Source organism: Oncorhynchus kisutch, linkage group LG23 (genome assembly GCF_002021735.2).
Source record: "Oncorhynchus kisutch isolate 150728-3 linkage group LG23, Okis_V2, whole genome shotgun sequence".
Lineage (NCBI taxonomy): Eukaryota > Metazoa > Chordata > Actinopteri > Salmoniformes > Salmonidae > Oncorhynchus > Oncorhynchus kisutch.
In genome coordinates, this window is record NC_034196.2 from 17606323 (window position 1) to 17626646 (window position 20324).

The 20324-nt window shown below is 43.1% G+C and overlaps 1 protein-coding gene and 1 pseudogene across 1 annotated transcript; one reads left to right on the forward strand and one right to left on the reverse strand.

Moving 5' to 3' along the window:
* Positions 1-75: 75 nt before the first annotated feature.
* Positions 76-4569, reverse strand: LOC109867985 (isotocin-neurophysin IT 1-like; annotated as a pseudogene).
* dqx1 (DEAQ box RNA-dependent ATPase 1) lies at positions 4210-20199 on the forward strand. The gene is made up of 12 exons (XM_020457281.2): positions 4210-4522; positions 10578-10977; positions 11122-11315; positions 12368-12788; positions 15964-16263; positions 16449-16548; positions 16693-16851; positions 17066-17257; positions 17441-17566; positions 17738-17928; positions 18218-18408; positions 18731-20199. Exons 2-12 carry the CDS (start codon positions 10651-10653, stop codon positions 18945-18947), a joined length of 2418 nt encoding a protein of 805 aa, XP_020312870.1. The 5' UTR covers positions 4210-4522; positions 10578-10650; the 3' UTR covers positions 18948-20199.
* Positions 20200-20324: the final 125 nt, after the last annotated feature.

Here is a 20324-nt window from a genome sequence, read left to right on the forward strand (position 1 = left end):
AGCTCTGTTCCTGCTCTGTTCATGCATCGTAAAGTAAGACATATACATATACAGTACACACATAAACACAAAAACTCATCCATACCGTTTATATATTTCAGCAACATCTCGTGGTGAGTTTTAGCGTGTGTGTTTTAGTATTGGAAATACTTGAGACCCGAGTTGACTTGAAACATGCAACAATGACTAACCAGAAAGTTATGTTTTTGTACAGTAAGCTGCATTTGTCTCAGAGCACAAGCCATTACACAAGCAGTTACAAGCAAAAACTCATATTTTACATCTCTATATATCTGCTGTAGAAAATGTATGTACATACTGCAGGTATGCCCGACATTGAAACATGCAACAGATTTTTTTACACTGTCCTTCAACTCAGGACTGTCCCTGAAAACGCCTAGAGGCTGTTTTATTGGTGAACTCTGTGGGGAGGGGTGTGGCTAATCATGTGCAGTAGCTTCATCAGCAGATCGTGGTCATGGCTACTGCTCTCCGGCCTCACAGGGAGAGGTCAGGTAGTTCTCCTCCACACAACTAGCTGCCTCTGGGGAGCCCATGTAGCAACCCATCCCCTCCCCACAGCAGATACTGGGGCCAAAGCAGTGGCCCCTGTCTCCCGGGCCACACGACATGCACTGGAAAGATAATAGGAAACAGAAAGTTACATTATTATTATAGATAAAAGTGATATATTTATAGAAAAGGGAAGTGGTTTAAAGCTTTGTGGTTTAACAAAAAAAACGGTACAATACAACATACAATATTGACATACAATAACCTTTGATTTAAATGTGCAATCTCAACCCTTCGAAGGTAAGAGGCAAGCCTCTATGGCAGGCAACCACCAATCTAGCTCTATAACAGACACACAGTTACAATAAACAGTAACAAAGTGGAACTGCTGAGAATGACAGTACCTTTCTGGATGGGACGTCTAGTGCTGATCTCTTGCCTCCTATGGGGCAGTTGGAGATGTAGCAGGCAGTGCACACAGATAGCAGGAACAGCAGACAGAGGGCAGACACTGGGGCGACAGACATTGCCACTGAGAATGAAGGAAAAAAGATTTAAGTTTTATAAAGTGGATGCGTCTTGTCTCAGGATAAATATAATATAGTAAGATTAATCATAGTCTATTGTTGCAATATTTTTTGCAAATGTCTGTTACAAAAAACGTTTCCTGCAGTTATGTTTTTTAAGATAAAATAGATTTAAAAGATTGTCAGAGAAAATACATACTGTTTGAGACACAAAATTACACACAATGAGTTCAGCTATCCACAGTTCTACGCTACATTCTTAAACATTATTGTATGAACAACAACAGTAGGAGGGAGGATGTTAAGGGTAAGACGGGAGCTATGACTTCAGAGTTGTGTGTGTGTGTGTGTATGTGCGTGCGTGTATGAGAGAGAGAGAGGGACGTATTTGAGTGTGTGTGTGTGTATAACTTAACTCAGCCTATATAGGCTATGTAACAACTAATAGGAGAAAAGGGGGGCTTTAGATAAATAAAGAAATGACTCAAAGGATGATTAAAAGGTTTATTGTCCTCAGAGGGTCCTGCATTAATAACAAGAGCACAGTTGACCTTGACCTCACCATGTCAATCATGTATTTCTCATTATGTTTTATCCTGGACAGATCCTATACATTTAACTCAAGCCATTATTTGAACACTGTTATTTCCACCACAACTTAATTTTTCGAATTACACTAATTATTACTCAGTCCACCTAATGGAAAAACGTCAATTGACGTCATAGGCCTACATGATAATGCTGAAAAATGAACATTGAGAAAGTGTCACGTTCTGACCTTAGTTCCTTTGTTTTGTCTTTTGTTTTAGTATGGTCAGGGCGTGAGTTGGGTGGGTTGTCTATGTTAGTTTGTCTATGATTTTCTATTTCTGTGTTTGGCCTGGTATGGTTCTCAATCAGAGGCAGCTGTCAATCGTTGTCCCTGATTGAGAACCATATTTAGGTAGCCTGTTTTCCATTGTGTTTTGTGGGTGGTTGTTTTCAGTCTTTGCACCAGACAGAACTGTTTCGGTTGTTTCTTTGTTATTTTGTTATTCAGTTTTGATTATTATTAAAAATCATGAACACTTACCACGCTGCACCTTGGTCCTCACCTTCTTCTTCCCACGACAGTAGTTACAGAAAGGCACATTTGGAAAGTCCTAGTGGACATATTTTATTACATCTAATAATAATAAAAATAGCTCATCTTATATTTGTGCGAAAATATGCGAAGGACTAAGAAGAACAATTCATTTATGAATTTGTAAAATGTTATAATGTATCCATGTATAAAATTGCTTTGATGAAAGGGTACATCACAGTTGAGACTTGGCGTGTCAAAAATACATTTGATTTCTGACAGACGACAGAGACATACTCCTCCCCCGTTGACTGTCGACTCCACCTGCCCTCTAGTGATGGGCATTCCGTCTTTTCGGCTCATTTGGCTCCGTTCACTTAAAGAGCCGGCTCATTTGGCTCCCAAACGGATCTTAGTGTAAAATGCGACCTAGAACCTACAAATATCAAATGTAAAGCCCAAAAGGTAGGCTACCAGTATATCAGATCGTGAAACGCGCGTTCAAATACATTTTTACCTGGCCAAATTATTAGATGGTCTCAGTGGTTTTAGTGGAGGGTATACGCCGCACACCCAAGTATTTCTTAATCCCCATTGATACATAACAATTTAGTGTAGTGGGGGTAAACGCCACTTCGATTAATAAGGCTGATGGAACGTATCAGAATGTTTACCTTAAAATGTTGATAAACTATTTCTTTACATTTTAGTCGCAACCATGTACAGACGACGGTAGGGCTTTGGGTGAATGTTCCAAAATGCAATTTGCGGGAAGACGCCGTTCTAAAATGTGCACCACACATGCGAGCGGTTTCATGAACAGAGATGGACATATCCGTTAGAAATGTTGAAAGAATGGGTGTTTAAATATGCAACAACTATCATGGGTTGCTAATATGACTAGGATAATGCATTTGGCTGCTAGACAATGAAAGAAAGTTTAAAGAAAACGCATACGAGTAGGCCTAAGTGTTTATAAAAAATAATTGCCTACACGTTTCTATGGTGGGGTTTTGGCTATAGGCTACTTTCAAGTAAGGTAAGACATGCCTCATAATATGAACTAAAAAGTCCAGGTGTCAAACAGTTAAAGAATACAAATATATATAGCGATACTAATGATAAGGATTTGGAGAAAGGCCTCTCTATTAAATGTTAATTACAGTAGCTACAAAGTAGCCTATGCCTACCTGTCAGAATGATATCATGATTATTTGTGTCAATCCAGTAGGCATTTATTTAGCAAGCTACAGAAACACTGCTAACCAAACAACAGTGCTAGGTGCCTGCACACTTGAATTAAACTACACTCAAAAAACAACATTTCTTCTATTTTTCCCAGACCTCAAAAGTGGATTTAGAACAGCGTTTCCCAACCCTGGTTCTGGAGTACCCCCCACAGTGTAATTTTGTATTGTAACCCTGGACAAGCACACCTGCTTCAACTTGTCAACTAATCATCAAGTCCTCAATGAGCTGAATGAGGTGTGGTTTTTCAGGGCTCCAACAAAAAGTGTACTGTTGGGGGTACTCTGACTTAGAACATAAAATGGTGTTGTTTTTCTGTAAAATAATAAATAAAAATGTGGCATTGAGAGTGAAAACCTGAAAATTTTTGGGAAAATAGGAAACCTGTGATTAAAAACAACATGTATCTATTTCAATGGTAGGCCTACAATTAGCCTAGTTATACAGTACAGCTTGGGTTGGCCTAACTTTGAAAAAACAATATGGGATTTATCGTTTTAGGTCATTCTGAGTGAAGGCAATGTCACTGTTTTTCATATAATTTTTGCGTCTGGAAAAAATTGAGTATACCTACTTCTCCAGGCATCACTACACCATTGGATGGCCTGTTGACTTTGGGGCACTCAAAAGATCAGCTTGAATGGGCTCTCCCCACTATTTGTGGTTTCTGCAGTGAGGATTCACCCTCATTAGTTAATAATTTTGTAACTTATCTGCAGAAAAACGTTGTTTTAAACTCACAAAGCAGTAGTAGCAATATGCAAATCAGGGAGACAAATTAACGTCTCTTTCACCAATGCGATTCGGTTCCCGACGTTCACCAAAAAGATCCGTTCAAAAAGAGCCGTTCGTTCGCGAACGACCCATCACTACTGCCACGGTGAGTCGGACAAACATGGCGGCGGTTCGGTAGATCAAGACCGGACGACGAGCTTTATTTTATTAATGTCAACAATCACGGATAAACCAGAGGCCGAGAAGAACTGAATAGAGACTCCGTGTATAGTGGCAAACGGAAACATATTATTTTTCATCCAAGAAACGTCATACAGGTTTGTGTGACAACAGTGAACAGTAGAACGCTTCACTTACAGTGCAGTGGATAATTATTTTGCTGGACATCCTGAACCTTGTTTGGGATTTTAGGAGACTCCAGAGAAATGTGTGGGAGGTAAGATGTCAATGCCATTTGACTACGTGGTTCTATGGTTGTTTTCGTCCCAGTTGGCTTAATTATATTTCTTTTTATTATCGTGCGTGTGTGTCACTGTCAGCTGACACGTATTTCCTGACAGGTCGATACCCGACTCGGGAGATGGGCAGTAAACTAAGGGAGATAAGGAGAAAAGAGAATGAATACACACAGCATGAGTTATTGTTGGACGACTGACACAGGTGTTGTCAGCCCTAGTTTATAATTACCAAAAGCAGTGTCCATATCAGTCTATTGTCATGGCCATACAGTTCTCAAATATCACATTCACATAATTGTTTTGGGGGATGCATTTGCACATAATGCCAAATAGTTATATACCAATATAACAATGCCTTTGTTTGCATGATAGTAAACGATAGTCATTGTTGACTATAACATAGTTATAACATGCGATGTCCTGCATCCAGTACTATTAGTTATTTTCCACTGTAAGCCCCAGGCTGACACTAGACCCCTCCCACATGTGATTCATATATGATGTTGAACATTACTATTCAACTCCCCATTCAACCTCCCCTCCTCAACCCATATTTCCCCATGGATGGACTCCCTTCATGCGATGAGCTCTAATGTTTTCCCCATAGCTCATACTAGCCCTCTGTGTATTCTTTGTTTTTGTATGCAGTTATATGTCAGTGTACTCAATAAACATAGGTACGTGTCAAGCAGGTCAGGCTACTGGTAACCATGGACCATCAGAAGACAATATATATACAAAAGTACAGTTGAAGTCGGAAGTTTACATACACCTTAGCCAAATACATTTAAACTCAGTTTTTCACAATTTCTGACATTTAATCTTAGTAAAAATTGCCTGTCTTAGGTCAGTTGGGATCACCACTTTATTTTAAGAATGTGAAATGTCCGAATAATAGTACAGGGAATGATTTATTTCAGCTTTTATTTCTTTCATCACATTCCCAGTGGGTCAGACGTTAACATACACTCAATTTGTATTTGGTAGCATTGCCTTGAAATTGTTTAACTTGGGTCAAACATTTCAGGTAGCCTTCCACAAGCTTCCCACAATAAATTGGGGAATTTTGGCCCATTCCTCCTGACAGAGGTTGTGTAACTGAGTCAGGTTTTTAGGCCTCCTTGCTCGCACACACTTTTTCAGTTCTGTCCACAACATTTCTATAGGATTGAGGTTTGGGCTTTGTGATGGCCCCTCCAGTACCTCGACTTTGTTGTCCTTAAGCCATTTTGCCACAACTTTGGAAGTATGCTTGGGGTCATTGTCCATTTGCGACCAAGCTTAAACTTCCTGACTGATGTCTTGAGATGTTGCTTCAATATATCCACATAATTTTCCTACCTCATGATGCCATCTATTTTGTGAAGTGCACCAGTCCCTCCTGCAGCAAAGCATCCCCACAACATGATACTGCCACACCCATGCTTCACGGTTGGGATGGTATTCTTCGGCTTGCAAGCATCCCCCTTTTTCCTCCAAACATAATGATGGTCATTATGGCCAAACAGTTCTATTTTTGTTTCATCAGACCAGAGAACATTTCTCCAAAAAGTGCCATCTTTGTCCCTATGTGCAGTTGCAAACCGTAGTCTGGCTTTTTTATGGCAGTTTTGGAGCAGTGGCTTCTTCCTTGCCTGAGCAGCCTTTCAGGGTATGTCGATATAGGACTCGTTTTACTGTGGATATACAGTGGGGCAAAAAAGTATTTAGTCAGCCACCAATTGTGCAAGTTCTGTCACTTAAAAAGATGAGAGAGGCCTGTAATTTTCATCATAGGTACACTTCAACTATGATAGACAAAGTGAGGGGAAAAAATCCAGAAAATCACATTGTAGGATTTTTAATGAATTTATTTGCAAATAATGGTGGAAAATAAGTATTTGGTCAATATCAAAAGTTTATCTCAACACTTTGTTATATACCCTTTGTTGGCAATGACAGAGGTCAAATGTTTTCTGTAAGTCTTCATGAGGTTTTCACACACTGTTGCTGGTATTTTGGCCCATTCCTCCATGCAGATCTCCTCTAGAGCAGTGAGGTTTTGTGGCTGTTGCTGGGCAACACAGACTTTCAACTCCCTCCAAAGATTTTCTATGGGGTTGAGATCTGGAGACTGGCGAGGCCACTCCAGGACCTTGAAATGCTTCTTACGAAGCCACTCCTTTGTTGTCCGGGCGATGTGTTTGGGATCATTGTCATGCTGAAAGACCCAGCCACGCTTCATCTTCAATGCCCTTGCTGATGGAAGGAGGTTTTCACTCAAAATCTCACAATACATGGCCCCATTCATTCTTTCCTTTACAGGGATCAGTCGTCCTGGTCCCTTTGCAGAAAAACAGCCCCAAAGCATGATGTTTCCACCCCCATGCTTCACAGTAGGTATGGTGTTCTTTGGATGCAACTCAGCATTCTTTGTCCTCCAAACACGACAAGTTGAGTTTTTACCAAAAAGTTCTATTTTGGTTTCATCTGACCATATAACATTCTCCCAATCTTCTTCTGGATCATCCAAATGCTCTCTAGCAAACTTCCGACAGGCCTGGACATGTACTGGCTTAAGCAGGGGGACACGTCTGGCACTGCAGGATTTGAGTCCCTGGCGGCGTAGTGTGTTACTGATGGTAGGCTTTGTTACTTTGGTCCCAGCTCTCTGCAGGTCATTCACTAGGCCCCCCCGTGTGGTTCTGGGATTTTTGCTCACCGTTCTTGTGATCATTTTGACCCTACGGGGTGAGATCTTGCGTGGAGCCCCAGATCAAGGGAGATTATCAGTGGTCTTGTATGTCTTCCATTTCCTAATAATTGCTCCCACAGTTAATTTCTTCAAACCAAGCTGCTTACCTATTGCAGATTCAGTCTTCCCAGCCTGGTGCAGGTCTAGAATTTTGTTTCTGGTGTCCTTTGACTGCTCTTTGGTCTTGGCCATAGTGGAGTTTGGAGTGTGACTGTTTGAGGTTGTGGACAGGTGTCTTTTATACTGATAACAAGTTCAAACAGGTGCCATTAATACAGGTAACGAGTGGAGGACAGAGGAGCCTCTTAAAGAAGAAGTTACAGGTCTGTGAGAGACAGAAATCTTGCTTGTTTGACCAAATACTTATTTTCCACCATAATTTGCAAATAAATTCATTAAAAATCCTACAATGTGATTTTCTGGATTTTGTTTTCTCATTTTGTCTGTCATATTTGAAGTGTACCTATGATGAAAATTACAGGCCTCTCTCATATTTTTAAGTGGGAGAACTTGCACAATTGGTGCATAACTAAATACTTTTTTGCCCCACTGTAGATACTTTTGTACCTGTTTCCTCCAGCATCTTGACAAGGTCCTTTGCTGTTGTTCCGGGATTGATTTGCACTTTTCGCACCAAAGTACGTTCATCTCTAGGAGACAGAATGCGTCTCCTTCCTGAGCAGTATGATGGCTGCATGGTCCCATGGTGTTTATACTTGCGTACTATTGTTTGCACAGATGAACGTGGTACCTTCAGGAGTTTGGAAATTGCTCCCAAGGATACACCAGACTTGTGGAGGTCTACAATTGTTTTTCTGAGGTCTTGACTCATTTGTTTTGATTTTCCCATGATGTCAAGCAAAGAGGCACTGATTTTGAAGGTAGGCCTTGAAATACATCCAAAGGTATACCTTCAATTGACTCAAATGATGTCCATTAGCCTATCAGAAACTTCTAAAGCCATGGCATCATTTTCTGGAATTTCCAAGCTGTTTAAAGGCACAGTCAACTTAGTGTATATAAACTTCTGACCCACTGGAATTGTGATACAGTGAATTATAAGTGAAATAATCTGTCTGTAAACAATTGTTGGAAAAATTACTTGTGTCATATGCAATGTAGATGTCCAAACCGACTTGCCAAAACTATAGTTTGTTAACAAGAAATTTGTGGAGTGGTTGAAAAACGAGTTTTAATGACTCCAACCTAAGTGTATGTAAACTTCCAACTTCAACTATGAATACAGTCGTGACCAAAAGTTTTGAGAATGAAACAAATATTAATTTTCACAAACTTTGCTGCTTCAGTGTCTTTAGATATTTTTGTCAGATGTTCACATTGTTAAAATAAGTGGTGATCCTAACTGACCTAAGACAGGGCATTTTTACTAGGATTAAACATCAGGAATTGTGAAAAACTGAGTTTAAATGTATTTGGCCAAGGTGTATGTAAACTTCCGACTTCAACTGTATTTAACCAACCACAACTTACCCATTTTAAAGTCATACATTATTTTATCCAGCCTAGTAGTGAAGTTAATCTAGGTCTTATACCATCTTTATCTGAGGTTTCTAGGGAATGTACAAAGGCAGCTTCCATCTAGAGTGTAGACTTTGCATTATGGACAAATTTTATGCATTGACTCGGTCCGCATTGTTTGCATATCACTGTTGCTGATGGTTTTAACACAGAGAAGTGGGTGTTAACCATGACTGATTACATGTGTGTGTGTGTGTGTGTGTGTGTGTGTGTGTGTGTGTGTGTGTGTGTGTGTGTGTGTGTGTGTGTGTGTGTGTGTGTGTGTGTGTGTGTGTGTGTGTGTGTGTGTGTGTGTGTGTGTGTGTGTGTGTGTGAGAGAGAGAGAGTGCTCTCGTGTGGATTGCTCCATGCAAATGCAGACATTCCAGGAGTGAGTGGAATATCACAGGCCCACAGCTGCTGTACAGAGCTAGAGCTGCTCTGTGCTGTCTGTCACTGAAGCTGTCTGACTTCCTAGGCCTTTCAATGACTAGACTAGCAACTATGCACTCTGCATAGCGCAACTGTTACTGTATACTAGTCAAGGTTGAAAATGGCCTTACCCCTGTGAAAAGTTTGAGGCTTCTTACACCACATCAAACTTTCTATCTCAGGATATAAATCATAACATGTGATATACAGTACCAGTCAAAAGTTTGGACACACCTACTCACTCAAGGTGTTTTCTTTATTTGTACTTTTCTACATTGTAGAATAATAGTGAATACATAAAAACTATGAAATAACTCATGTGAATCATGTAGTAACCAAAAAAGGGTTAAACAAATCAAAATATATTCTAGATTAATCAAAGTTGCCACCCTTTGCCTTCATGACAGCTTTGCACACTCTTGGCATTCTCTCAACCAGCTTCACCTGGAATGCTTTTCCAACAGTCTTGAAGGAGTGCCCACATATTCTGAGCACTTGTTGGGTGCTTTTCCTTCACGCTGCTGTCCAACTCATCCCAATCCATCTCAATTGGGTTGATGTCAGGTGATTGTGGAGGCCAGGTCATCTGATGTAGCACTCCATCACTCTCCTTCTTGGTCAAATAGCCCTTACACAGCCTGGAGGTGTGTTGGGTCATTGTCCTGTTGAAAAACAAATGATAGTCCCACTAAGCGCAAACCAGATGGGATGGCGTATCGCTGCAGAATGCTGTGGTAGCCATGCTGGTTAAGTGTACCTGGAATATGGACTTGGTATTTTACCAAATAGGACTATCTTCTGTATACATTGTCACAAAACAACTGATTGGCTCAAATGCATTAAGAAGGAAAGAAATTCCACAAATGAACTTTTAACAAGGCACACCTGTTAATTGAAATGCATTCCAGGCGACTACCTCATGAAGCTGGTTGAGAGAATGCCAAGAGTGTGCAAAGCTGTCATGAAGGCAAAGGGTGGCTACTTTGAAGAATCTCAAATATAAAATAGATTTTGATTTGTTTACCACTTTTTGGGTTACTATATGATTTCATATGTGTTTTTTCATAGTTGTGACGTCTTCACTATTATTCTACATTGTAGAAAATAGTAAAAATAAAGAAAACCCTGGAATGAGAAGGTGTGTCCAAACTTTTGACTGGTATTGTATATATATTACATTTCCTTCAGTGACTCAAGTTTAACACCAGGTCCCTAGCCTCAAGCAAATGAATCCCTATGTCTCAAGATGGGTCAACTAGGTTGACTTTAAAACTTGCTCTACAAGCTCTAACACAACAGCATCCATCCAGATAACCAATGCCTATTTTATTATTTGTTCCTCTCCCCAGGTAATCTCCAGTCACTCCGTTACCACCCCTTTCCCTTTCTCCCCTTCCGTTTCCCCCCACCCACCCTGCAATTATGGCATCATCCCCTCCTGCAGCCCCCTCGACAACGTCTCCCTCTACCCTCCGCCCTCCCTCAGCTCTGGACTCTCTCTCCATGTCCTCTCTCTTGTCTGGGGACCTGGAAGACGAGGCGGGAGACAGAGGGGGGAAAGAGGGTGGCCTGGGTGACCTGGAGGTGAACCCGTACGACGGCTTGCCCTTCTCGTCACGCTACTACTCCCTGCTGGAGGAGAGGAAGAGGCTTCCTGTTTGGAGCCTTAAGTACCGCCTGCTGGAACACCTGGAGACAAACAGCATGGTCGTGGTCAGCACCCCCAGTGGCACGGGAAAGAGCACACAGGTAAGAGGCATGCATAATACGTACAAACATGCACGCACACACAGAGGCATGGGCACACATGAGCGCTGGTGGTGAAGAGCACTCTCACTCTGTCTCCCTCCATCTCTTTGTCTCTATCTCTGTCCCTCACCTTCTCCCTCCAAGGTGCCCCAGTGGTGTGTGGAGTATGCCCAGTCCCATGAGTTCTCCCATGGCTTGGTGTGCTGTTCCCAACCCTACGCTGTGGCTGCAGCGAGTCTGGCCCTCAGAGTGGCTGATGAGATGGACCTGAGTCTGGGCCTGGAGGTGGGCTACTGTGTCCCCCATGATGATGGCTGTACCCCCGATACGCTACTCAGGTGAGGAGGGAGGTAGACACACAGGTGTGCATGAAGATTGGGCCACGTATATGTACACACACATACACATAGGTACAAGCTTGGGTACACACCCATCACACTATATGACGGTATGGTCCTTACTTCCTCTTTATCTTCTTCTAACTCAAATCAAATGTATTTCTAAAGTGCTTTTTACTTCAGAAACCCAGCCTAAAACCCCACACGGTGGTTTGTCTAACTGGTTTGTCCACCCTCCTTTCTGCTCTTCCCGGTCTGGATTAGAATATTGTTGTCCTTGTATTCTTATCTCTTATCTCTCTTTCTCCCCCTGAGGTGCAATACAATCGAATTAAAAGTGCAATATGCAGAAATCGCTCCCCCATTTCCTGGTTGCTAAAATTCTAATAGTTTGCCTAATTTCAGTTTATGTGACAAAACAAATGTAGAGACATTGTACCATCTAAACCGCTGTGAAATATATTTTCCATAACCAAAAATATTATATTTTCAGCTGTTAGAAGCTGGTATACAAAACTGAAGCTAAAAGCGGTTATCGGTTATCGGTTATCTGCTCTATTTCTATGCTTCCCATTATAAAGTTTCATTTTTGCGTCTTTTACTTTCAGTTTTGTTCACCAGCTTCAACAGCTGAAAATACAATATTTTTGGTTATGGAAAATATATTTCACAGCGGTTTAGATGGTACAATGATTCTCTACACGTGAGTTTCCCAAACTCGGTCCTGGGTTCCCCCCTCCTAGATGCATGTTTTTTTTTGGGGGGGGGAGAGTTTGTGAAACCCTGCTCTACACTATACTTGCTTGTTTGTCACATAAACCGAAATTAAGTGAACTATTGGAATTTTAGCAACCAGGAAATGATGGGGATTTCTACATAGTGCATCTTTAAGACCGGGAAGCATAGAAATAGCACACACAGAACATATTTACCGCTTCTGTGTAAGAATGACAATGTAATGAGAATGACAGATCTATAACTTCATTTCTAAAAAAAAGTTACATATTGCATCTTTAAGGGGTGAGTTTGTTTCTCTCCATGATCTCTCTCAGGTTTGTCAGTGACTCTCTGCTCCTGGGAGAGATGATGTCGGAGCCCCTGCTGCGTCAGTACGGGGTGCTGGTGGTGGACGAGGTGCAGGAGCGCACGGTGCCCACCGACGTCCTCCTGGGCCTGCTGCGGGATGTATGTGACCAGCGCTCCGACAACCTCCGTGTGGTCCTGCTCACCGACCCCTCCCTCGCCCCCAGCCTTGCCACCTTCCTGGGTGAAAGAGTTCCGCTTCTAACACTGGGTGAGCCTGTCGGAGGTACACCCGACACAGAGACGAGGAGGAGACCACTGGTTGTCGTGGAAACGGTGTACAGGGATCCTGGAGGGAGGGAGTCGGCGGCAGCAGCGTGTCATATAGTGTTGGATCTTCACCGCAGGGGGGAGGAGGGGGATGTAATGGTCTTTCTCCCCAGCGCCCAGGTAGATGCACGCACACACACAACACAGTATACTAAATATATCCAAGCTAATCTCATTAACTACTGGGGCTGTTTTTATCAGATCAGTAGACGGTAGATGCCAAGTAGGCCTACTGCTGGTACAGAGAGATGGCTCAGTGGGTTACGTTTGGTCGGGTTAGTTAGGGTAGTTAGGGCTAGTTGGTGTTAGTGTAGTTGGGGTTAGTGGAGTACATGCAACAGTAGAGTTGTGATATTACTTCCCACACGATGTAAGTCGTTTTGGATCAAATTGACTGCTAAATCAACTTCTTTTCTATCCCATATTTTCTTGTCCGTTTCTGATCGACTTTCTTCCATCTGAAAATCCCTATTGAACTGAGTCTTATTTCTTAATGCTTTGTTGTGCTGTGTTTTGTAATATGCCATCCTCTTCCTTGTCTGTTGTTGCCTCTCACGCTGGGGACAGAGAAACGGGGGCACTGTAACCTTAGACTGCTGAATGGCATCAGTGTGTATCCGGTGTCCTGGTTAATGCATCCAGAACACACACACACAGATTGATAGATAAATACACTTCACCCAGACATGCACATATTTTAGGATATTATTAATTTCCAGCACAGATCCCTGTCATATTCACATCCACCTCTCACATACACACTCCCACTATGTCAACATCACCACACCCTAGCTCCTCGCCGCATTCCCGGCCATGGTTTCAAATTCAGAGACATACCTGGACTTAAGTACAGTAGTTGACGCCATGGCTGCAAAACACAGGGCTAGCTAGCCAGGAGAACTGATCTGGTTAAGGCTTATTAGAAGAGTAACAGTGAACAGAGTACTGTTTGCCAAGTCTCAACTCAGATCAACCTAAACTATGTGTTTAGGGAGAGGGAGGGAGCGAGAGAGGGGGTGAAACATGAGAAAGGAGCAGGAGAATGGGCACAGGGGATATACCCCAATATGCTCAAATAGATTATTTATTCATTTAGATAACGTTTTACTTTTTAAAACAATAAAATCTCATTGGTTTAGATAGCTTAATGTGAGGATGCCATTAAAAAGTGTGAAGACTTTGCCAGGGCAAGGGATGGTCAATCCTTTTAACTGGTTAGCATAACAAATCCCACACAGCTGCAGGAAGGAGGGAGAAAATGATAGCCTTCAAATCCAATCCAATTGTATTGGTCACATACACATCTTTAGCAGATGTTATTGCGGGTGTAGTGAAATGCTTGTGTTCTAGCTCCAGCAGTGTAGTAATATCTAACAATTCACAACAATACACAAATCTAAAAGTAAAAGAATGGAATGAAGAAATATATAAATATTAGGACGAACAATGTCGGAGTGGCATTGACTAAATACAGTATATACATATGAGATGAGTAAAGCAGTATGTAAACATGATTAAAGTGATTAGTGTTCCATTATTTAAAGTGGCCAGTGATTCCATGTCTTTGTATATAGGGCAGCAGCCTCTAAGGTGCAGGGTTGAGTAGCCGGGTGGTACCCGACTAGTGATGGCTGTTTAACAGTCTGATGGCCTTGAGATAGAAGCTATTTTTCAGTCTCTCAGTTCCAGCTTTGATGCACCTGTACTGACCTTGCCTTCTGCTGGGTGAACAGGCCGTGGCTTAGGTGGTTGATGATCTTTTTGGCCTTCCTGTGACATCAGGTGCTGTAGGTGACCTGGAGGGCAGGCAGTGTGCCCCTGGTGATGCGTTGGGCAGACCACACCACCCTCTGGAGAGCCCTGCGGTTGCGGGCGGTGCAGTTGCAGTACCAGGAGGTGATACAGCCCAACAGAATGCTCTCAATTGTGCATCTGTAAAAGTTTGTGTGGGTCTTAGGGACCAAGCCAAATTTCTTCAGCCTCCTGAGGTTGAAGAGGCGCTGTTGTGCCTTCCTCACCACAGTGTCTGTGTGGGTGGACTATTTCAGTGATGTGTACACCGAGGGACTTGAAGCTTTCCACATTCTCCACTGCGGCCCCATCGATGTGGATAAGGGCGTGCTCCCTCAGCTGTTTCCTGAAGTAAACGATCAGCTCCTTTGTTTTGTTGTTGTTGGAGGGGTAGAGTGGAGTTTGGAGGGGTAGAGTGGAGAGTGGAGGGGTAGAGTGGAGAGCAGAGGGGTAGAGTGGAGAGCGGAGGGGTAGAGTGGAGAGCGGAGGGGTAGAGTGGAGAGCGGAGGGGTAGAGTGGAGAGCAGAGGGGTAGAGTGGAGAGCGGAGGGGTAGAGTGGAGAGCGGAAAGAGTGGATGCATTTGGGACACTAAACTCTACATTGCATTCATGCACTGCATTTAGGGAGCTTAAATAGCATGTTCTCCTTTCATTGAAATGACAGTGTCTCTACTTGTCCACTCATTCACTTGTCTAACAAAGGACAAGTTTTAGAATGTCAGATGTGTAAATATATATATATATATATATATATATATATATATATATATATATATATATATATATATATATATATATATATATATATATATATATATATATATATATATATATATATATATATATATATACCTGTATATATGGAAATATTACATTTACAGACCCTTTCAGACCCTCAGACCCTGCTGAGGGGCAGAACGACATATTTTTACCTTGTCAGCTTGTGGTGGAATGCTGCAGAGATGGTTGTCTTTCTGGAAGCTCTGTTAGTGACCATCGGGTTCTTGGTCACCACCCTGATAAAAGCACTTCTCCCCCGATTGCTCAGTTTGGCCGGACGGCCACCTCTAGGAAGAGTCTTGGTGGTTCCAAACTTCTTCCATTTAAGAATGATGGACGACACTGTGTTCTTGGGGACCTTCAATGCTGCAGACATTTTTTGGAACCCTTCCCCAGATCTGTGCCTCGACACAATCCTGTCTCGGTGCTCTACAGACAATTGGCTTGGTTTTTGCTCATGCAATGTCAACTGTGGGACCTTATATAGACAGGTGTGTGCCTTTCCAAATCATGTCCAATCAATAGAATTTATCACAGGTAGACTCCAATCAAGTTGTAGAAAGATCTCAAGGATGATCAATGGAAACAGGATGCACCTGAGCTCATAGCATTTAAAAAAAAATAAGGCTGTAATATAACAAAGTGTGGGGAAAGGGAAGGGGTCTGAATACTTTCCGAATGCACTCTATATTATCAACCATCTCTCTCTCTCTCTGTTTCTCAGGAGATAGATGAGTGTGGCTTTCTGCTGCAGAAGGAGTCTGTGGCCCTGAGTCCTCAGCTGGGGCCCCTCAGAGTTCTACACCTCCATACAGGCCTCGGGGGGGCCACCCAGCGCGTCTACGAACCTGAGCCAGAAAGGCCTTCTGGTGACACGGAGGGGTCTGAAGGACTGGAAGGGCCAGGGATAGGGGTGGGGATGGGAGTGAGGCGCAGGGTTATCCTCACAGACACCCTGGGGGAGGCCTCCTTCTCTCTATCTGCAGTGCGCTACGTCATAGACACAGGCATGCAACTCAAGACAGTGAGTATTCATTTATCAGAGGTGGGAGGGAGAAGGAGTGTGTGTGGTACTATCCTACACAGTGGGCTCATCCCCGTTGTCAAATGTGGCAATGCTACAATGCCGCATAACCTCAACAAACTATTGAGGTGTACCGAGTTGCAGTGCCATGCATAACCTCCCAGTCTTCTGTCTCCGTGTCATAGGTTTACAACCCTCAAATCAGAGCGGACTCACAGGTCCTGCGTCCAATCAGCCGGCACCAGGCAGACATGCGGACGCAGAGGGTAAACGGTGACCTACCAGGTAGGTTAGGGTCAATCAAGCTGTTTAAAAAAATCATCATAGAATGTGGTGTTTTTCTCATTTAAGAGAAGGGACATAGATAGCTGTTACAGGCCAACTATCCTCTCTATGTGTTCTTCTGACCCCTCTCTCCTGTCCCTCCAGGTCTGTGTTTCCGTCTATACCCCCAGGCTCTTTATGAGGAGGGCATGGCAGAGGCCCGCAGCCCGGGGGTGATGGAAGAGAACCTCAGCCACCTGGTGCTGCTGCTCAAAAGGCTGGACATCGCTGACATGGGCCAGTGCAAGTTCCTGGACAGGCCTGGTAAGGAGGGTCACGCATCATCTAGCTAGTTGAGCCTTGCTCTTCTCCTTTGAATGAATAAATTGCACCTTTTTTTCATGGGAGTTTGTGTTTACTAGGTACCTTCTATTTTGTTATATCAGACAAAATATAAATATAATATCTTCCAATATCCCTCAATTTCTTCAATCTATCCCTCTCTATTTTATTCTCTCTTTTATTCCCCTCCCCCCAGCTCCCGAGGCTCTGATGCAGGCTCTAGAGGACCTGGACTACCTGGCAGCACTGGATGATGATGGGAACCTGTCTGAAGTGGGCATCATTATGTCAGAGCTGCCTCTGGAGCCTTCGCTGGCTAAGGCCCTCATCGCTGCCTGCGAGTTCGACTGTGTCAATGAGCTGCTCACCATTGCCGCCATGCTCACAGGTACACACGACAGACACACACACTACACTCACTACACTGACCACGGTGCTTATTACTGGCTATAAAATGTGCCTTTACTCATAGCTTCTCTTTTTTTACGTGCAATTCAGAATATTGCTTTGTTTCAATAACTTTTACTTTTTGTTCTTTAACATTCAATTCTCCACCTGTGTGTGTTCCCAGCTCCCCCCTGCTTTGTGACCCCCCCACCCCAGAGGGAGGAGGCAGCAGCCACTCACAGACGTCCACTGTTGCACAATGAGGGAGACCACCTCACCCTGATCAACATCTACAACGCCTATATACAGCGTGAGTCTATATAATACTACACACACACACACAGCTGCAATGTACAGGAGGTTTGGTTTATGCGCACAAACACACACGCACACAAACATCAACTTATAGATATACACATATGGGCACAACATGCATTTTACACAGTTCTCTTCCTGAATATTAATCTGATTGCTCTTTTAGACAATGAGGATGATGCCTGGTGTACTACCAACTTCCTGAACCCCGCTGCATTAAGATTGGCTGGGATGATTAGGGCGGAGCTGCTGGAGGTGATGCAACGAATAGAGTTGCCCGTCTCGCCTCCTGCGTTTGGTTGCCAAGACAACTGCACTAATATCAAGCGTGCGCTCATCTCAGGGTTCTTCCTCAAGGTAAAAAGACTCATCAGTTCACTTCTCTATTGAAGATTAGTTTGTTAGTTAATGTTGTGTGTCTGAAATTTGACAGGGAAATATATAGACCCTAACCTCTCTCTCTCTATCCTCCCCCCTATTTGTCTTTACCTTACTGTCTTTCTCAATTTTCATATTTTCTTCTTTCTTTCCATTCTGGTGTCTCTCTGCCTTTTGCCCCCTCCCCCTCGGTCTCTCCTGCTATTTCTGTACTTATTTCTCTATTTTGTTGCGTTTTCTCTTCTCCCTTCCCCTGTCTCTCACTCAGGTGGCTCATGATGTGGACGGCTCAGGTAACTACCTCCTGTTGACTCACCGTCACGTGGCTCACCTCCACCCCTTCTCCTCCTATCTGTGTCGCCGGCCACGCCCCAACCCCCCCTCCTGGGTGCTCTACCACGAATTTACCATCTCCCACGACAACTGTGTCCGCACCGCCTCCGAGGTGCATCCCCACATGTGAGTAACCCCCAACAGTTTTTGTGAACTTTTGTTGTAGTTAGTATGCATGTAATGCACACAGTAACCCTGAACTTCTTTAGGCCATCCACATAGTGGCGACTTTGCTTCCTTTTGGAATACTAGTCATTTGATAGACAGTCCAGTAAACTGTACTATCTGTCAGAAGATAGTGGGTGCATTCCAGGTTGTCATGCTGCGCAGATGATCAGATCGAACAACCACAAGGGTTAAACTTCTACGGAACCATGTTAATATGATACAGAAGTCTTCTGACATGTGCACATGTCATTACATTGAGGTCCTTGTTTTCTGTGGGAAGGTTGGTGGAGCTGGCCCCTCAGTACTACCTGGGCAACCTGCCGTCCAGCGAGGGACGGGACCAGCTGATGGAGCTGAGACAGAGTCTGCTGCCCCCAGAGGAGGAACAGGAGAGGGGGCCAGAGGGGACCTATGACACACCCCACATTGAGGACCACTTAGACAGGACCGCAGATCCACGTAATCAGGACAGCACTGAGCTGTGTGTCATACAGTGACGGGAACGGAGTGGCCGACCAAAAGCAGAACCAAGGGAGGAGAACCTGAGATGGAGGACATGGATGCACTATGCACACTCAAAGTGCTTACTGGGAACACACTACAGAACTGTACTGTTGCACGGACAGCTGATGAGGGAGAGAATGTACAGTACACTCTCCAGCCATACACAGCTGTATGGAAGCAGTTGTTTACATCTGAGTGAATAGGGCTCACCTACAGGTGTTAGTGAAATATTTTTAAAATGAGATTACATGCATTTTTGGCACATGAAAATGTTTGAGACGGAACCTGCATAGTTCCTATAAAAGAAACTGTATACTGGTACCCAACGTAATATACAGTGTATTTGGAAATTATTGAGACCCCTTGACTTGATTTTTGCTGTGACATGCACTGTCAACTGTGGGACCTTATATAGACAGGTGTGTGCCTTTCCAAATCATGTCCAATCAATTGAATTTACCACAGGTGGACTCCAATCAAGTTGTAGAAACATCTCAAGAAGTTTCAATATCGAGTCCCATAGCAGAGGGTCTGAATACTTACCGGTATGTAAGTAAGGCATTTGTTTTTTGTTTTTTATAAATGTGCAAATGTTTCTAAAAATCTGTTTTTCACTTTGTCATTATATGCATTGTGTGTAGATTGATGGCCAAAGAGTTCAATCTTGGTAGAATAAGGCTGTATCGTAACGAAATGTAGAAAAAAGGAAGGGGTTTGAATACTTCCCGAATGCACTGTTGAGAATTATATATTGTCAGAAAAGTTTACTATTCTACGAGGGTACCTGATACTTCACTGAAGATATCAGTCAGCTGTCAGGTGGACATGCATCCTTTCAATGACAGTTGAGGTATGGCATTGATGCTGTCACTTCCAGGGAATGTGTTTTTGTTTGTTGTGGCACCAGCACCTATCTCTTCAGTGGAAACTTTGCTCCCTTTGTAGAAGTGCCCAATCACAGAAGGTTTGATGTGGACCGGACATGTGATTCTCAGGGCACAGAGGGCGATCTACCATTGTACAGAGCTTCCATGTTGAGGGATTTAGAATCCAGTTTTTGCTACTGTTCTTTGTATTCTATTGGATTTAGTGTTTGTATCTGGACCCCTCTTCCCCCACCCCAATGTGTTTAAATAATCAAATATTTGTGTGTGCAAATCAAGGGTGTCAGGTCAGCCTCCCCTATCTAAAACAACTTTTAAGTATATGATATTGAACATCAAAATAAAAGGTTAATTTGTTGAATATCGACTTGAAATAGTTAACTACTTCATTTGAAAGGATTCCCCCGGCCTTTGATGTAAGCCGACACCAACCTGTCAAAGACGGAGCGTTTGTGCTTCTCCTCGGGTTGAGTGGTAGAGGGAATC